The 19,614-nt window shown below is 43.5% G+C and overlaps 2 protein-coding genes across 2 annotated transcripts in view; both read left to right on the top strand.

Annotated features, from left to right (window-relative positions):
- The window catches only part of LOC143300069 (filamin-A-like), a 112,009-nt gene extending 108,142 nt beyond the window's left edge, over nucleotides 1–3,867 (top strand). Inside the window, 2 exon segments of the mRNA XM_076613628.1 lie at nucleotides 1,053–1,250; nucleotides 2,032–3,867. Coding sequence (XP_076469743.1) covers nucleotides 1,053–1,250; nucleotides 2,032–2,219 — 386 coding nt within the window. The 3' untranslated portion in view covers nucleotides 2,220–3,867.
- A 2,832-nt stretch (nucleotides 3,868–6,699) lies between these two features.
- On the top strand, nucleotides 6,700–17,734 carry LOC143300060 (thioredoxin reductase 1, cytoplasmic-like). The gene is made up of 6 exons (XM_076613615.1): nucleotides 6,700–6,979; nucleotides 7,673–7,768; nucleotides 11,894–12,028; nucleotides 12,858–12,873; nucleotides 13,995–14,074; nucleotides 17,672–17,734. Exons 1-6 carry the CDS (start codon nucleotides 6,836–6,838, stop codon nucleotides 17,732–17,734), a joined length of 534 nt encoding a protein of 177 aa, XP_076469730.1. The 5' UTR covers nucleotides 6,700–6,835.
- The last annotated feature ends 1,880 nt before the right edge of the window (nucleotides 17,735–19,614 follow it).

Raw genomic sequence — 19,614 nt, 5'->3', positions numbered from 1 at the left:
CATTGACTTGTCACAGGAGGAGAATTGTGTGTGTCCCTGAGCATCCAGAGCAACGAAGGAGTTGTCCCTGGCAAAATCCTACAGTAAAATCTGCTCTAATATGCATGTGTGTGTGTGTGTAAAGCCTGACTGACTGACACAGGAAAACAAATGATTAGCACCTAAAAGACAGCTGTCAGTTGGCTCTACCCAGGTAGGCAGCCTGTTGTACAAATGACTCAGTGTTTGTAAAGCGTTAAGAGTGTGGTCTCTGGCCAAAGATGTTTGATAGTGAGTCGTGTCCAGCTATGACCATCAGAACAAGAGAGGAGGTACCTGCTGTCCTGACTATCTGGGCTGGGCTAGAATTTGATGATAGTGGAGATCGTATTGCCCAAGTTACCCCCCCCCCCCACACACACACACACACACTCTCTCATCCAAGAGGGTTTAAGGACAGTTGGCGATGGGATGGTTCTCAAAGGCCAACTGGTCCCATAGGCTTAGCACAAAGAGCCAATGCAGTCTTGCTTCCTAGTATAAGAGTCATTGTCCTTCACAAAAGAGACTAAGCTGTAAACGACTTCCCATTGCAATGGAGAAACCATTGATAATACAGCTCTCACTTTGCTGTTGGCCCAGCTGTAAGCTTATGTCAATGAGTGATATAAGCTGAGCATAGGCATGACAGGCCAAAGATAGGCACTGTGTAAATATCATGATGGAACAAGGAATGATGCACACATCCACCCCTTCATCCCCAGGTAGGCGCTGTGTAAATATCAATGGTAATAATGATAATAGAATCGTTCACACATCCACCCCTTCATTCCCTGGTAGGTGCTGTGTAAATATCAATGATAATAATGATGAATATAAAGATAATAATAGCAATAGAACTGTTGACACATCCAACCCTTCATCCCCAGGTAGGCGCTGTGTAAATATCAATGATAACAATGATAATAGAATCATTGACACATCCAACCTTTCACCCCCAGGTAGGCGCTGTGTAAAAATCAATGGTAATAATGATACTAGAATCATTGACACATCCACCCCTTTACCTCCAGGCGCGGGTCAGCCCAGCGGTGTCCAGGAGCACGCCTCAGTGGTGGTGGAGACGGTGACCAAGACCAGCACCACCACCAAGTTCACCGGCCTGCAGCAGTTTGTGTCTGACGCCACCAAGTGTGTGGCCAGCGGCCCCGGCCTCAACCAGGGCCTCTGTGGCCAGAACAACACTTTCACTGTCGACACCACTGGGGCAGGTCCGTTGTTTGGGGGGTTGAGGGGGTGGGGGCATTGTCTGTGTAGTGGTTTTGTGTGTGGTAGGGTGTGTGTGTGTGTGTGTGTGTGTGTGATGACCAAGGGAATGTGGAGGTTATGCGTTTGTGTGTTCCTTCATTGGGGCAGGTGAGTATTTGGTAGAGGTGTGTGTGTGGGGAAGGGGGAGGGTGGGGGGGAGGGGTCTGCGTAGTGTGTGTGTGTGTGTTGTGGGGTTTGTATGTGTGTGTGAGGAGAGGAGTGGTGGTGGGGGATAATGTGTTTGTGTGTTCCATCACTAGGGTAGGTTTGGGATTTTTGTTGTTGTTGCTTGATTGTGTGTTGTCTTTTATCTGTATGTGTGTTTCAGTCTATCTGTATGTTGTGTTTGCTTCCTGGGAAAATGATTAAGCTCTGTGCTCATCTTTATGTGTGTGTGTGTGTGTAAATCTGTACATTGTGACTGTATCCTCAGAAAATAACCAACCTCAGGTCACACACACACACACACACACACACAAATACAAATATTCATTTTCCTGTATTGATTCCTTTTGTCTTTGTGAACTCTGTTGTTATGGATCTGTGGTCTGACTATTAAGATATTTCGACTTACACACACACACACACACACACACCAAACACACACACAGAGATACACACGCACACACACACACACACACACACACACACACAACACACACACACACACACAACACACACACACACACACACACACACACACCATGTACGTTAACACCACCATCCATCCTTTCCACAACGCAGGCAACAACATGATGTTTGTGGGGATGATGGGGCCGGAGGTGCCGGTGGACGAGCTGATCATCCGCTTCGTGGGCAACTGCAAGTACAGCGTCACCTACAACGTCAAGATGAAGGGCCGCTACATCCTCATCGTGCGCTGGGGAGAACAGGACATCCCCGGCAGTCCCTTCAACGTCCAGGTCGTGTGAGCCGCCACACAACGCACACACACATGGGACTTTCACTCACTCCGTTCTTCTCAGCTAACAAAATATAAAAATAAAAAAAAGCAAAAAATGATGTCTCTGCTGTTGCTACCACCCTGTATCGGCAAGTTTTATTCATGTTCATGCACGCTTTCTGAAGACGCCTTCTGGGTTAGATTTATTCGCCGGGCAAAATGTGAGGCAGATTTTTTTTTTTTTTTTTTTCGTAACTACTGCTCTCTTTTTTGAATGACAGATCATGTACAGTTCTGTTTTGATCAACTTTAAATTTTTCTTTTTCGCTTTTTTTTTTTTCGTAGCATGTTCTGGGCATTCGTGAAAAAAGCGTGTTGAGGGAGAACATTGTACATCAAGTTATTCTTATTGATGTAAACTGAAGTGCTGCATTGTGTTGGAGAGATATGATCATTACATCGCTGCTGTTCAATTATTTTTGAATATGCAAACAGTTACTTTTGAGAGCTGAACTCTAGTCATGAGTTCTCTTGTTCGTGTTTTTTTCTTCCAAAGTTAAAACGGCAGTTACAGATGAATTGATTGACAATGTTCTCCTTACTTGAAGCGATTATTGACTGCACTTAAGAGCTTAAAATGTTTCGGTTCTGCTCAAGGGTGATATAAAATTTTATTTGCCAGCCGCTTTATACATATTGAAAAAAAAGATGTTGACTTTTTCGTTTCAAATGGTGCTGAGTGAATGGTAGAAAGAAATATTGCATCATTATTTATTGATTTTTTTTTTCCTCATGTTACATGTATTTATATTCTCATTGAAAGTCATCGTCATAAATTGCACAGTGAGTCCGTTTCTGTCTTGGGAAGGTTTGTACTGTAATCATGTCGTGTGATTTGATGCATGCAATTAACTGGTTGATATTTTGCTTTTAACATTTATTTAATTATATATATATATATGTACAAGATGAAAATCTTTTTTTTCTGAAAACATACTTTCTTATGTCGATATGAACTTAAGAAGACACTTTTCTTCTTTTTAATTACTCTCTTCAGTCTTTTTAGCCTTGTTTTTATTGGATATTTCATGTTATTGATCCAGATTTACTTCTACATATTGCAAACTGTTAGTTGTTCGAAGAGCAAAGTCTAGATTTATTTCTACATTTTGCAAACTTTCGACTGTTCAGAGAGCAAGGTCTGGAGTGACTGAGCACCTTCACATTACGTTTTTACCCTCCATAGTTCCATTTCCTTTGATTTGATTTTCGCTTCCAGACAACTGAATTGACATGCTCTGAACTGTGTATGTTGTATATTTCAGTTAACGCCCTTGCCATAAGCTGCTGCTGAGGTGCAAAATTTGGCCAGTCAATAACTGTTGTTTGGCTGAATTTGCAATGAACAATATCTAGAAAACCAGAACTCTTGGGTATTTCTCCAAGCTCTTGGTGCTTTTTCAGGTTTTATTTATTTTAAAATGGAACTGTGAATAAATGAGAGGCTGCTAGTCATCTGCTTTATCTTTTTTTTAATTTTATCTTTTTCTTTTTTAATTTGCCTTTTTCCTTTCTTTGTAGCGTTCACCATGCCTGCTCCTATTTCCAAACTGTAAAGAAGTGCCTCTTGTATCATTCTGAGATCTGAACTGATTACAATAAACATTTTCAACTTCTTGGAATTCTGTTCTGATGTGTGATGTGTGAGTGTGGAGGTGGTGGTGAAATGTGAGTGATGCTGAACTGACTGTACAACGTAGACAGTATGCGTTGTAATGAAATGTCAATAAAACGGCCACTTTTAGAACTCGTTGGAAAACTTGGACAGTTTCTGTTCACTTTTTCAGAAACCTGCTATGCATAATCTGTGTTGCCTCTTAATGTTCAAGAACCACAAAAAAATTGTTATGAATGCCCCTGTAAATGTTCATACATATACACTCATGTGCACATGCACACACACACACACACATACGTATGCACATGCGTTTGTACACACGCATACACACACATACAAATATATCCATACACATACACACTAACATTCACAGACATCCACACACTACAGACCCCTATTAAATAGTCTGATTGGAGTGTTTCTTTAAAGTGACTTTGGCAGTAGTTTTTTTTATGTTATATCTTAGTGTTTATAGGATGTTGATTGCATTGTTCTAGTTAAACCTTATTTTGTAAATTCCCCTTTTGTTCGAATGCACACACTCACATGTATGTATACAAACACACACACACACACACACACACACACACACACACACACACACACACACATGATATGTCTAATATCACTCAAAGCAAAAAGATGCTAAAGAAAGAAGAGTGTGAGTGAAAGAGAGGAGAATAAACCTGAACAAGATTGCTGCACCAGCTGTTAAGATTCTGGAAGATGAGGTCAGCAGAGGAGAGAAACGCAAGATACAGCTGTTCCAAAGGGGTGATGATTTCCTGCAGTTTTACTATCCACAGTATTGCCATGATGCTGGCTTCATGGATCTGTCACATGCCAGAAACTCACTGCACAGTGCTGTTCGTCTCAAGACTGGTTTCTTATTGTTTCTTGACGGGTACAGAAATTCATTGTCTGAAGTTTTGCAAACTATAACAAATAAAGAAAGAAATGAAAACTAAAGGAAATAAAATGAAAACTGAGTATGTAAAGAGTAAGTTATGGAAGTATGTATGTTGAACAGTCACACACACACACACACACACACACACACAGGCCTACTTTATTTACCCTTCTTGGTGTATTTTACACAAGACTAAAAACTGACAGAGAGATGGGCACTTTAGTCAGTAACATGACACATAACATTTTTTTAAAGAAGAAAATCAGATGCAGCCAAAGAAAAAGGATATTTAGAAAGAGTGAAATTAATTAGAATCTTTGCACATTCAGCACCCATCCACTCGTGCCCATTGCTCGCTTTTCCTTGCACGTCCCTTCCCCACTCCAATACTTAAAGAACACAAAACACTGCACGTGTTGCATACACCAGCCTTTCCCGGCCATCCATGGCACTTCAACAAACATACACCGTGCGCGCGCTTGCATACACACACACACACACACACACACACACGCAAACGCACACATACATGTGAGCGCCTCTCCCTTCCCCCTGCCCATCCCGGTCCTTTTCCTCGCAATTTTCCCACTAAATATCATAGTTACTACAAACGCGCGCGCGCGCGCGAATACACTGCACACACATACACACACATGCGCAAACACACGCACACTATCAACCACGCCGGCTTACACACACACACACACATATGCACATCCACGCTTACACACAAACCACGTAAGCTTACACACACACACACACACACACACACATATATATATATATATATACACACACTTGCACATCCACGCTTACACACACAACCACGTAAGCTTACACACACACACACACACACACACACACACACACACACATATATATATATATATATATATACATATATACACACACATGCACATCCACACTTAAACACACAACCACGAAAGCTTACACACACACACACACACACACACACACACACACACAAAGTGTTGCTTGGAACGAGCAGAACTGCTGGTGAAAAAACTCACTTGAAAACTCCATTTCATGCCGCACGAGCGACAGACACCGTCTGGGAGGCACGTGATGACTGTTGCACGAGAGCTCATGCAGGCGACAAAGACAAACGGCGGACACTGATACCAAGATACGAACTAAGGGCCAAGATCAGAATCATGGCCACGGTTTAGTGGGTTCTTCAGTTTGAGAAGAGCATGGAATTGTCAAGTTCTGGCCATTGGCTTATTGATTTGAAGTTGGCAATGAAGGCACTAGTAGAAATGAGATGCCATCGCACCATCCTGGGCCAGGGACCCACAAGCTGAACATGATGTGTGTCCTTTCTATTTTTAAAGTCTCAGGGACCCATGTTTGTTACCAGAAGCCCTGAGCAGCATTGTAAGAAATGTCAGCGTATCATTCACAAGTGGACATTTAGGATGGAGGTTCAGTTAAATCACAAGTGAGTCTTGAAGGCCTTGCCTCTCTTGTTTTTTTTATTTTTTATTTTTTGGTAGATTGCTTAATTTTTTTTTTTTTTAAATTAACCCATTCAACACTGGGAGTTTACAGCCTCGGCAGGCTTCCATGTCATATTGATGCGGGAAAAAGCGCAGATAATGTACTGTTTTTCCTCCAAATTAGGTTTGGACACATCCGGAAATATTGTAGAAATTATTTCGTATTCTTTGTGGTTTATGCATATGTAGGATTGTGAAAAATGTTTTAAATGAGACAAATTTTGATGCAAAAGCAGTGCTTAGGGGCAGGGCTCAGTGAGTTAAAAGGGAGTAGAGGAGGTGGTCTAACGGGGAATAGACGCACAAAAAAGTTTTACACACTATTATAATATGGTCAAATGGCCACAAAAATGCATTTGTCAAAACTTTTGCTTTAACTCACCGGATTTGCCGAAATTTTGCATGATGTTTTTGTTGAGTGAATAATATAAACCAAGATTGATACTGAGATCAAACTGGCACTAAAGAAAGGAGGATAAACGTGCCTGTGGTGCATAATTACCAACCAAGGAAAGTTTTTGTTTTATCAGCTTGATATGCTTTTCCCTTTTCTTGTTTTTTTTGTTTCCCAGTGTGACTACATGTCAGTGCCCACAACGGTCTTCACTCCCATAGAGTATGGGGCTATAGGCTACGCTGAAGAGGACGCCATTGAGAAGTTTGGAGACGACAATATTGAGGTAATTTCGGGAAAAAACAATGGGAGAGTACCAGCCATATGGCATTGCTGTGCGTGGCTTGTGTCTTGTGACTCAGAATCCCTGTTTCCTTATCAGTACTCTTACACATGCTTCTGTGTATGAAGATGATGGGAAGAAGACCCTGTCAAAATGGTTGAAAGAATAAAAATGTAGCTCCTCTTTTACTTCGTTTGTGACATCCTTTCCAAAAGGTGGAGTGAAAAGCTAGCTGTTCTCATGTGCAAGTGAGCACACACAGCCATACACACACACAGTGTAAGCAAAGATTATGTAAACAGTTGTTTCACTTTGATATAAAAATAAAGTTTTTATTATGTATTGTTGAATCTTCAGGTTCTTTGATCAGATGGGCAGGAAACCAGTTATGTGAAACAGTGTTACAAGGGGCAGTTATATTATCATTATCCCTCGGCATACTTAAACACACACACACAAATTTTGTGGGAGATCTGTCAGTCTTTTTAAAATGCTTCAAATGGGTTTGTTTTCATGATTTGGGCTCCCCCCTCCCCCCCGAAGGTTTAATAATTTTTAAAAAGTTCAAAATAACATTGGTTTGCATGTAATGGAGAATAAATTATGTATATCGCTCATTGAGAGCTTGAACACATGTGCTGAGTTGTTTTGTTGGGATCAGTGTCGGTTATCTTTGTGGTGTCCGTGTTGGGGCAGGTGTACCACAGTAACTTCATGCCGCTGGAATGGACGGTGCCTCACCGGGAAGAGAACGCCTGCTACGCAAAGCTCATCTGCAACAAAGCTGAAAACGTCAGTGGAGTGCCAAGGCAGTTGTTTGTAGTTGTCTTACATTATGCTGAAATTATGTTGTGGTGTTTCTCTTCCTATTACTCAGAATCCTATTAATTGACATATGCTTGAATTATGCTTTTTTTTCCTCCTCATTTACCCTCTAAACGTTTACAATGGTGAAGGCAAGTCAAAGCAGGAAGTTTATTTTCATTTGCACCTTGGGGGCATGGAAATATTGTACACATAGTGAACCACTGAACAGATATTTTTTAAAAGCATAGAACAGTAAAAACCATCCTGATTTCATTTTGCAAGGGGCTTAAACTCTGGAACAGTTGTCTAAGGGTAGGTCACCAAAGGCTTTCACTCGGAATGGGACCTCCTGAGTCCATCAGTGTTGCTTCCTGTTGTTGAAGGAAGTGCCTGGATTAGTGTAAAGCATTCCGACCTGAAAGGACATTTTGATGTTCCCAGTTGGCTGTCCATGAAGATATACGATTTATATCTTTCCTTGATTGATTGATGATTGATGTGGATACTTATATAGCGCCTATCCTCGGTCAGAGACCAAGCTCTAAGCGCTTTACATACACGGGGACATTTGCACCACAGGCTGCCTACCTGGGTAGAGCGGACTGACGGCTGCCACTGGGCGCTCATCATTCGTTTCCTGTGTCATTCAATCAGATTTCAGACGCACACACATACACACTCAGACAGACATGTAACATTTTACGTGTATGACCGGTTTTTTTTATGTATTTACCCCGCCATGTAGGCAGCCATACTCCGTTTTCGGGGGTGTGCATGCTGGGTATATTATTGTATCCATAACCCACCGAAAGCTGACACGGATTACAGGATCTTTAACGTGCGTATTTGATCTTCTGCGTGCGCATACACACGGAGGGGGTTCAGGCACTAGCAAGTCTGCACATATGTTGACTGGGAGATCGGAAAAATCTCCACCCTTTAACCACCAGGTGCACCGAGATTCGAACCCAGGACCCTCAGATTGAAAGTCCAGCGCTTTAACCATTCGGCTATTGCACCCTTGATAACATGGTCTGTTTTGGGTGTACAGTTTTGCTGGTTTGTTTGGCTTTTTGTTGTTGTTTTGGGGAGGGGCGGGGGCGGGGGGGGTGTCCTTCGTTTTTGTTTGATATTGCACTTTGCTGTATGTCGGGGTTCGCACAGCTTAAAACAAAAAGGAACACACATGAAGGGATGACATTGTTAATTCTGTTTCCAATGGGGGGAGGAGGGGGGCGGGGGGGGAGTCACTCTTTCAGTTGTAGTTTGATTTATCTATCCAGTATTCTTATATGCTTGGTTTGATAAAGGTAGTCTTTCCTGAAAATTTGTTCAAATCGGTGACTCCTCCATTGTGTAAGAATGGTGACATCAATAGTATGAATAATTACACAGGTATTTCTCTGTCTGATGTCAGCAGTAAAATGTTTTATTTGTTCAATCATTTTACACGGCTTAAATGTTAACATCAAATTCAGTCAGTTGATATGATTTTATTATATTTGATATGTATATGGAACTTATGCTTCCTAAATTTAGTGAAGAGTAACCTTTTGTTTGATGTGAATAGACAGATTCATTTTGTCAAGATTTAGACCATGATATATTCAAAATCAACACCAGCAGGCACCAACATAAAATGCACAGAATTTTTATCTGTTTGTCCTTTGTCTTTGACCATCGCATAAACATGGCAGAATTTCATTTTATAGCCATGTTTTTATTAAAGTGTTTTTTTCTGGGTTTTCTTTTTTTTTAATTTAAATTTTAAAAAAAAATGAATTGGTGAAGAAATACCTGTACAGATTGTGTGGCTTTTACTCAAAGCTGGCTGTGTTGGGGCAGGAGCTTGTGTGGCTGCAACTGTATTTGGGGCAGGAGAGTGTGTGGTTGTAACTGACTGGGGCAAGAGCGTGTGTGGCTGTATCTCAAACCGACTGTATTTGGGGCAGGAGAGTGTGTGGCTGTAACTCAAACCGACTGTATTTGGGGCAGGAGAGTGTGTGGCTGTAACTCAAACCGACTGTATTTGGGGCAGGAGAGTGTGTGGCTGTAACTCAAATCAACAGTATTTGGGGCAGGAGAGTGGCTGTAACTCAAATCTGTATTTGGGGCAGGAGAGTGTGTGGCTGTAACTCAAATCAACTGTATTTGGGGCAGGAGAGTGTGTGGCTGTAACTCAAATCAACTGAATTTGGGGCAGGAGAGTGGCTGTAACTCAAATCTGTATTTGGGGCAGGAGAGTGTGTGACTGTAATTCAAACCAACTGAATTTGGGGCAGGAGAGTGTGTGACTGTAACTCAAACCAACTGAATTTGGGGCAGGAGAGTGTGTGACTGTAACTCAAACCAACTGTATTTGGGGCAGGAGAGTGTGTGGCTGTAACTCAAACCAACAGTATTTGGGGCAGGAGAGTGTGTGGCTGTAACTCAAATCGATTGTATTTGGGGCAGGAGAGTGGCTGTAACTCAAACCAACTGTATTTGGGGCAGGAGAGTGTGTGGCTGTAACTCATATCAACTGTATTTGGGGTAGGAGAGTGTGTGGCTGTAACTCATATCAACTGTATTTGGGGCAGGAGAGTGGCTGTAACTCATATCAACTGTATTTGGGGCAGGAGAGTGGCTGTAACTCATATCAACTGTATTTGGGGCAGTCGAGTGTGTGGCTGTAACTCAAACCAACTGTATTTGGGGCAGGAGAGTGTGTGGCTGTAACTCAAACCAACTGTATTTGGGGCAGGAGAGTATGTGGCTGTAACTCTAATCAACAGTATTTGGGGCAGGAGAGTGTGTGGCTGTAACTCAAATCAACTGTATTTGGGGCAGGAGAGTGTGTGGCTGTATCTCAAACCAACTGTATTTGGGGCCGGAGAGTGTGTGGCTCTAATTCAAACCAACTGTATTTGGGGCAGGAGAGTGTGTGGCTGTAACTCAAATCAACAGTATTTGGGGCAGGAGAGTGTGTGGCTGTAACTCAAACCGACTGTATTTGGGGCAGGAGAGTGTGTGGCTGTAACTCAAATCAACAGTATTTGGGGCAGAAGAGTGTGTGGCTGTAACTCAAACTGACTGTATTTGGGGCCGGAGAGTGTGTGGCTCTAATTCAAACCATCTGAATTTGGGGCAGGAGAGTGTGTGGCTGTAACTCAAATCAACAGTATTTGGGGCAGGAGAGTGTGTGGCTGTAACTCAAACTGACTGTATTTGGGGCAGGAGAGTGTGTGGCTGTAACTCAAACCAACTGTATTTGGGGCAGGAGAGTGTGTGGCTGTAACTCAAACTGACTGTATTTGGGGCAGGAGAGTGTGTGGCTGTAACTCAAACCAACTGTATTTGGGGCAGGAGAGTGTGTGGCTGTAACTCAAATCAACAGTATTTGGGGCAGGAGAGTGTGTGGCAGTAACTCAAATCAAGTGAATTTGGGGCAGGAGAGTGGCTGTAACTCAAATCTGTATTTAGGGCAGGAGAGTGTGTGGCAGTAACTCAAATCAACTGTATTTGGGGCAGGAGAGAGTGTGGCTGTAACTCAAATCAACTGTATTTGGGGCAGGAGGGTGTGTCTGTAATTCAAACCAACTGTATTTGGGGCAGGAGAGTGTGTGGCTGTAACTCAAATCAACTGTATTTGGGGCAGGAGAGTGTGTGGCTGTAACTCAAATCGACTGTATTTGGGGCAGGAGAGTGTGTGGCTGTAACTCAAACCGACTGTATTTGGGGCAGGAGAGTGTGTGTCTGTAATTCAAACCAACTGTATTTGGGGCAGGAGAGTGTGTGGCTGTAACTCAAACCGACTGTATTTGGGGCAGGAGAGTGTGTGTCTGTAATTCAAACCAACTGTATTTGGGGCAGGAGAGTGTGTGGCTGTAACTCAAACCAACTGTATTTGGGGCAGGAGAGTGTGTGGCTGTAACTCAAACCAACTGTATTTGGGGCAGGAGAGTGTGTGGCTGTAACTCAAACTGACTGTATTTGGGGCAGGAGAGTGTGTGGCTGTAACTCAAATCAACTGTATTTGGGGCAGGAGAGTGTGTGGCTGTAACTCAAATCAACTGTATTTGGGGCAGGAGAGTGTGTGGCTGTAACTCATATCAACTGTATTTGGGGCAGGAGCGGGTGATCGGGTTCCACGTGGTGGGGCCGAACGCAGGAGAGATAACCCAGGGCTACTCTGTGGCGATGCGCAAAGCTGCCACCAAAGAGGACTTTGACGCCACCATCGGCATCCATCCTACCTGTTCTGAGGTTTGTAGAGCTTCCAGAGAGGACAATGTGTTTAATGACAGAAATTTCTGATGAAATATCACCCCAAAAAGAACATCAGACGTTAGACTGCTTTGGTTGTAGTATTGTGCTGAATATTGATGACTTAGGTCTTGACACCGAGATCGACAAGAGGATCGGAAAGGCAGCCACAACGCTAGCCCGCCTCACACAAAGAGTGTGGACAAATCCCAAGCTGACCATGAAGAAAAAAGATGACTGTATACAACGCCTGTGTCCTCAGCACCCTGCTGTATGGCAGCGGAGTGAACGTGCACGCCTTGTTGTGAACACTACTCATTACGTCTTGAGGGGGGACATATGGATATTGCTGGTTGCAAAATGTGTTGTTGTGGGACGCTAAAACAGGGCACACCTTTTAAAAAAAATCTTTGTTTATCAACATCAACATTTGCGTCCAAGGATTCAGAACTTTGTGTAACCTCTATGGTAAACAGCACTGAGCCGGCTGATGTGGTAAATATCAGCTATTGTACATGAACAAGTTGTTTGTGAATGCAGGTAAGCCTGCAGGGATTCGAAACTGCGGCAAACTTCACAGAGACGAACTGGAATGGCGGCGGGCTAAAACAACAACTGACAAACAAGTGTGAAAAATGAAGCGTTCTACACTGTGTGTCGTGTTGTCCAAAGGACTGGAGTGTTGTCAGGAGGATCAAAGTCACTGACAGACTTTTGTGTTGAGTGCATGGAGTGAAGGAACAGTGGCTGACAGTGCCGGAATGCATGTTTCACGTGCTGAAGGTAAGGTGTGTGTCAGGTGTGGCGTGTGTCAGGTGTATTGTGTCAGGTGTGGTGTATGCAAGGTGTGTTGTGTGTCAGGTGTGGTGTGTCAGGTGTGGTGCATGCAAGGTGTGTTGTGTGTCAGATGTGGTGTGTCAGGTGTGGTGTGTGTCAGGTGTGGTGTATGCAAGGTGTGTTGTGTGTCAGGTGTGGTGTATGCAAGGTGTGGTGTATGCAAGGTGTGTTGTGTGTCAGATGTGGTGTGTCAGGTGTGGTGTATGCAAGGTGTGGTGTATGCAAGGTGTGTTATGTGTCAGGTGTGGTGTGTCAGGCATGAAGGGGGTACATGGACATACAAATACATCACGGCCTGAATGAAAATGTTAAGCACATGTATCAATTGTCTCGTCAAGAGAGAGAGGAAAAGAGAGAGAAAGGATGAATGAAATGAATAAATGGGTATGTTTTCTGAGAGAGAGAGAGAGGGAGAGAGAGAGAGAGAGATAGAGAGAGAGAGAGAATGGATAAATGAATGAATGAAATGGATTCATGTTATTTTCTCTGTGAAAAAAGAGAGAGTGAGAGAGAAAGAGAGAGAATGGATGAATGACTGGTGCGCGCGCGAGTGCACGCGCGTTTGTGTATGTGTGTGTGCGTGCGTGCGTGTGAATGCGCGTGCGCGCGTGTGTAATTCTCTCTTTCTCTCTCTGTGTCTCTCTCTTTCTCCCTCTCTCTGTGTCTCTCTTTCACTCTTTCTCTCTGTCTCTTTCTCTCCAAGTCTTTCTCGTTCTCTGTCATTCATTCATTCTCTTCCTCTTTCTCCATGCCCCCCACTCTTTCTCTCTCTCTCTCTCTCTCTCTCTCTCTCTCTCTCTCTCTCTCTCTCTCTCTCTCCCCCCTCGCCCCCCCTCTCTCTCAATGTAAACATTGAACTTAAACTGTGTAGAGAACTATCAATACAGAAGGCAGGTCATCGTTTTAACTTGCTGGTAGTGAAGTGCCGAACGTGTGAAACTCATTGATGACACTGGACAGAGAGGGGTGATGAGAACTGGTTCCTGTGAAAACAGCCTGCTGCTGTCTGTGAAGTTTGGACAGCGCTGTTGTTGTCCAGGAATGGGGGACGGGGGAGGGGGGTACCAGGGGTAATGGGTGTCCACTTCAGGTTATCCGCAGCGTCTTTCGCGTGTCCGTGTCTCGTCAGCGGCGGAGACTGATGTCATTGTCAGGTTCTCTCAAGTGGACCTGAAGACTCTTGAGTCGTTCCTGCAAAAGGTGGAGGAGGTGGGGGTGGGGAGTGGGGGGGGGGAGGGGTTTAGCTTTAAACATGGATTGAAGTCTGGGCTGAAGAAGGAGTAATTACTTTTTTTTCCTCAGGGTCTACAGACTCACATTCCTTCAGTTTACCACCTTCACCAACACAGATCGACGACTTCACCACTACTATAACAGCACTGAATGTTTAAACTCCCACGGTCACGAAACACCGCAGTCACCCAGTAGAGATGAACAGGGGTTTCACACCCACACACCCACCCACACACACACACACACACACACAAGCCGAACCTTTTTATTTTTTCCTTGTTTTGTGTGCCAGAAATAGAGGCACTTGCTACAAAAAGAAAGAACAAACAACCAAAATAAAATGATGTTGTTTTCTGTATACATGATGAATAAATAATGAAACAAAACTGTAGAATTTCATTGTTGCTGTTAGTTTATCTCCTCAATAAGTCTGTGTGTGTGCATGTGCTGTCGCATGTGTGAGCCCGTGCGTGTCTCTGTGTTTGCACGTTAAGTTTGCTTATGATGTGCGTGTGTGTGAAACAGAAAGAGAAAGAGAGAGAGAGGGTGGGGGGCAGAGAAAGAAAGAGGGAGAGACAGAGGGAGAGAAAGGGAAGGGAGAGAGAGAGGTACGAGCCCGTGACTGACTCGGAGTTACCGGCAACCGTCAGTCTCTCTCTCTCTCTCTCTCTCTCTCTCCCTCACTCTCTCTCACACACACACACACACACACACACACACACACACACACACACACACACACACACAGGCACTTGGTTCAGTCTCATCCATGCAATCTTAAGATTTCTAATCGTTTGCCATCACAAGGATGGATTGATTAGCCGCTCCGAAGACGTCGCTAACAACGTGGGAACATCAGGTATATGTGTGAGTCGAATCCCGCTCAGGCCCCAAGGCATACAGATCCACGAGACAGCTGATCCCACATCACGAGGATTATCTCCTGTCTGTCGATAAGCACCAGTGCAATTCTAATCCACTTTCCCCACTCCCCTGGTTTTCATCCGTGGTGAAGAGAAGTTTCTTGTCTAATCTCTCTCTCTCTCATCTCAGATTCTTTCTTTCTCTCTTTCTGTCTATGTGTCTGTCTGTCTGTCTGTCTGTCTGTCTGTCTGTCTGTCTCTCCTCATGGAGAGGGTACATGGATACATGTAAGTGCTTCATATCACAGCAAGAAGATATCATCACATGTATCAACGGTCACGTCAGGAGAGAACAAACGAACTGTTTTTTTCTATATTTAGGGAAAGAGAATAAGCATGCATGTGCTTTTTTTTATATTCAGCCCTTGGGGCAAAGAGAAACTGAAATCAAAATATTCACGAAATAACAAAGAGTTATAGAGGAAAGGACATGACATTCGGACACTCACATACATACCTAAACATATACATGTACAAAATGGTAATAGAAACACCGTATTATGAGAGATGGCAGTGACATAAACAACAAAGTATTTAAGGAAAATGATTGAGGTTGTATGTTAACTCTCTCCATACGAACGGCGAAAGAGACGACGTTAACAGCGTTTCACGCCAATTACCTTCATCAAAAAATATTGCAAGCGGAAGGCTCTTATAGTGAAGAGGTGAATGTTGACAAAGAATACCACAATTCTGACGACGGAAGCTAAAGGTTGGGTCATTCAGACACCCACTGGACATCCGAGGGGTCTGTGTAGAGGAGAAGAGAGGACTGGCCGTACTGAGTAAGTACAGCAATGGTGTTTAGATATTAACACATGCATGTATTTAATGAAATACAAATCAAGGAGCATTACTGGTATATTTGTCTGTCAGTTCTGTGTGTGTGTGTGTGTGTGTGTGTGTGTGTGTGTGTGTGTGTGTGTGTGTGTGTGTGTGTGATATGACCAACATATGCCAGCATACCGGTATATTTGTCCATCATTTGTGTGTGTGTGTGTGTGTGTGTGTGTATGTGTGTGTGTGTGTGTGTGTGTGTGATGACCAACATATGCCAGCATACTGATGATGAAGGGCCAGTCTGCCAACAACTGTGATTTTTTTACATCCTGTCTGTTTAAAATAAATGTATAGATGAATAAATGAATAAATATATAATGGATTAAATGAATAAATAACTCTTTCGATGAAGCCCTTTGGAAACGTCGAAGACAGGTTGGACAGTGAGTGACAAGAAAATTTATCTGTCTGTCTATCTGCCTATCTATCTATCTGTCTATATCCATCTACCTATCTATTTCTTTATATATCTATGTATATGTATAGTGTGTGTGTGTGTGTGTGTGTGTGTGTGTGTGTGTGTGTGTGTGTGTGTGTACACGTGTGTAGACAGAGCTACTTCTAGCTATTTATAATTCATTCGCTTGACAATCAACTGTTTGCACACACAAACACACACACACATACACACACACACACACACACACACACACACACACACACATACACACACACACACACACACACACACACACACACACACACACACACACACACACACACACACACACACACACACACACAGAAACACACACACACACGTCTTTCTCTTTCTCTCTCTCATTATTTTTGAGTTGGTAGGTCTCTCTGTGTATGTCTGTCTCTCTGTCTATCTCTCTGTCTGTCTGTCTCTCTTCCTCCCTCCCTCTCTCTCCTCTCTCTCTCCCTTTCTCTCTCCTCTCTCTCTCCCTCTCTCTCTCTTCTCTCTCTCTCTCCACCTGTTGGTTTTAACAGTTGCTTTGAGAACTGAGTAAGATATTTTAACTTATTAAATAATTTGACTGGTATAGTATTGAACTCCAACGTACGTATATAAGCTCTCGACGTGACAGCGATAACGAACAACAGACACAGGGACAGCACACAACCTACACTTTCTGTGTCTGCCTGTTTGTGTGTGCGTGGTTGTTTGTCTTTGTGTGTGTGGATGCATGCGTGTATATGGCTGTGAAATATTCAGTGTTTGATTATATATCATTCAAGTTGATTTTTCTTCTTTTCTTGTCATTTTTAGTAGCGGTATAGATTTACATTTTTATTTTTTGTATATTTTATTTATTTATTTATTTATTCTATTTTATTCTACTTCATAAAGGGATGAGAGGATGGAGTCGTGTCGGGAGTCATACTTTTCTAACGCCCCCCCCCCCTCCCCCCCGTCCCCCCAACGGACAACAGAATCCTTTGTCTGTTCTATAACCTTAAGAAAATAAAATTAATTCTGTCTGCGTGTCTCTCTCTGCCCGTATGTGCGTGTCCGTGCGTACGTACGTGCGTGCGTGCGTGTGTGTGTGTGTGTGTGTGTGTGTCCGCACGTGTGCGTGTATATGTGTGCACGTGGTTTTTCCATACATATCTTTGTCTTTTTTTTTTTAAAGCGAAAAAAAAGTGACGCTGTTCTGTCAAAATAACAACAAAAAATCAGTGTTTCTTTTTCCCTTCCCTCCTCTTTTTCTTTCTTTTTATATATCTTAAGAAAAAGAAAGGTAAAGAAAAAAGATGTATGTATTCACAACACCAGTGGAGAGGGGTTCAAACGTGCTCGAACCGTGCAGTTGAGCCATTCAGTTCCTCATGACGTCACGGACAGGTGACGCAAGAGGAGTTTGAGTTGGGGCGGGGACTGTGCCCATCACGTGACGCGCCTTTGTGACTTGCTTAGTGCTTTAGCCAATCAGACGCGTTTCCCGTTATCACACAGTTTATAAACCCTTGCCCTTGCTTTTTCCAGTCACCTGTGACTTTGATCAGTGTCTGGCTTGGATATCAGTGAGCTTGTGGCTGAGGCTTGTTTTGTTCCACGGCTGTGATTTCTACCTGCCTTCCACGACATGAAGACCCAGAAGAACCAAGACTTGAAGAAGAGGCAGCTTCTCCACCAGCGCCGCCTTCAACTAGAGGCCGACATTTTGGGCCTCAAGGTCCAAGCGGAAAGGATGAAGATGAAGAAGATGGCAGAGAAACGTGTGGCCCCCTCACACCCACACCCCCTTCTGACGTCACCACCACCCTCACATCCACATCACCCTCGGCTGTCACCACCACCCTCACACCCACACCCCCTTCGGACGTCACCACCACCCTCACACCCACATCCCCCTAGGCCGTCACCACCACCCTCACCAGGCAGCGTCAGCAGTCAGCAGGAGCCCAGCTTCGAGGAACTGTTGTTGGACTTGAAGCAACTTTGTGATATCAGTTTGATTGCTTGATCCCTTCAGTTTGAAGGATCGCTTGTGTTTTACATTTCGGTGACGATGAAGTGTGGTGATGAAGATGGTGCTACGAGGAGGAGTCCATTCAGGTCGGTGACGATGAAGTGTGGTGATGAAGATGGTGCTACGAGGAGGAGTCCATTCAGGTCGGTGACGATGAAGTGTGGTGATGAAGATGGTGCTATGAGGAGGAGTCCATTTAGGTTGGTGACGATGAAGTGTGGTGATGAAGATGGTGCTACGAGGAGGAGTCCATTCAGGTCGGTGACGATGAAGTGTGGTGATGAAGATGGTGCTACGAGGAGGAGTCCATTCAGGTTGGGGACTACAGGACAAGACGGTACCTGCAGTGTTGGTCAGGAACTTTGGCTGACAGTTCCAAAGCAGTCACCGTGAAGAGAATGACCCAGGACTGTGAAGGTGCTTTTTAGTTTTTGGGGGGTGGGTGGGTGGGTGAGTGGGTTTTTGGTGATTTCATGATTGATTCTTTTCTTTCTTTTTTTAAATTAAAAAAAAAATGATTTAGATATGCGATAAACGTTTTGCTTAATTTTTTTCCAGATGTGACATTTGTGTGCTTCACACACACACACACGGACACACACACACACACGCACACACACACACACACACACACACACACACACACACACACACAAAGACGCACACACACACACACACAAAGACGCACACACACACACACACACAAACACACACACAAATCAAACACACACACACGCACACACACGCGCACGCACGCACGCACACACACACACACACACACACAGACTGCTGGAATAACTTTTGTAACACACTAAATGTGTGCAATTTCAATGTGTACAGACTTGGTGTCATGTTGTCCGAAGCAGCCAACGTAAAGAGAATAACCCACAACTGTGAAGGTGTTTTTTGGTGTGTTTTTTTTTTCGGGGGAGGGGGAGTGAATGTGTTTTTGGTGATTTCATTATTGATTCTTTTCTTTTTTTCTAAGTTTTGAAAGTCAATTAGTTACATGTGCCACGAATGTTTTCCTTAATTTCTTTTCTAGATGTGACAGTTTTGTGCTTAACACACACACACACACACACACACACACACACAAACACAAACACACACAAACACACACACACATAGAAAAGCACGCACACACACACACACACACACACACACACACACACACACACACACACACACAACTGATGGAATAACTTTTGTAATACACTAAATGTGTGCAATTCCAGTGTGTACAGAGTTGGTGTCATGTTGTCATTGTTAACACATCAGAGTGGAGTACTGTATAAACTTTAATTTGTGATGT

Source organism: Babylonia areolata, chromosome 25, assembly GCF_041734735.1.
Source record: "Babylonia areolata isolate BAREFJ2019XMU chromosome 25, ASM4173473v1, whole genome shotgun sequence".
Classification (NCBI taxonomy): domain Eukaryota; kingdom Metazoa; phylum Mollusca; class Gastropoda; order Neogastropoda; family Buccinidae; genus Babylonia; species Babylonia areolata.
Note: the sequence above shows the minus strand (reverse complement) of the source record. Positions and strands in the feature narration are given on the sequence as shown.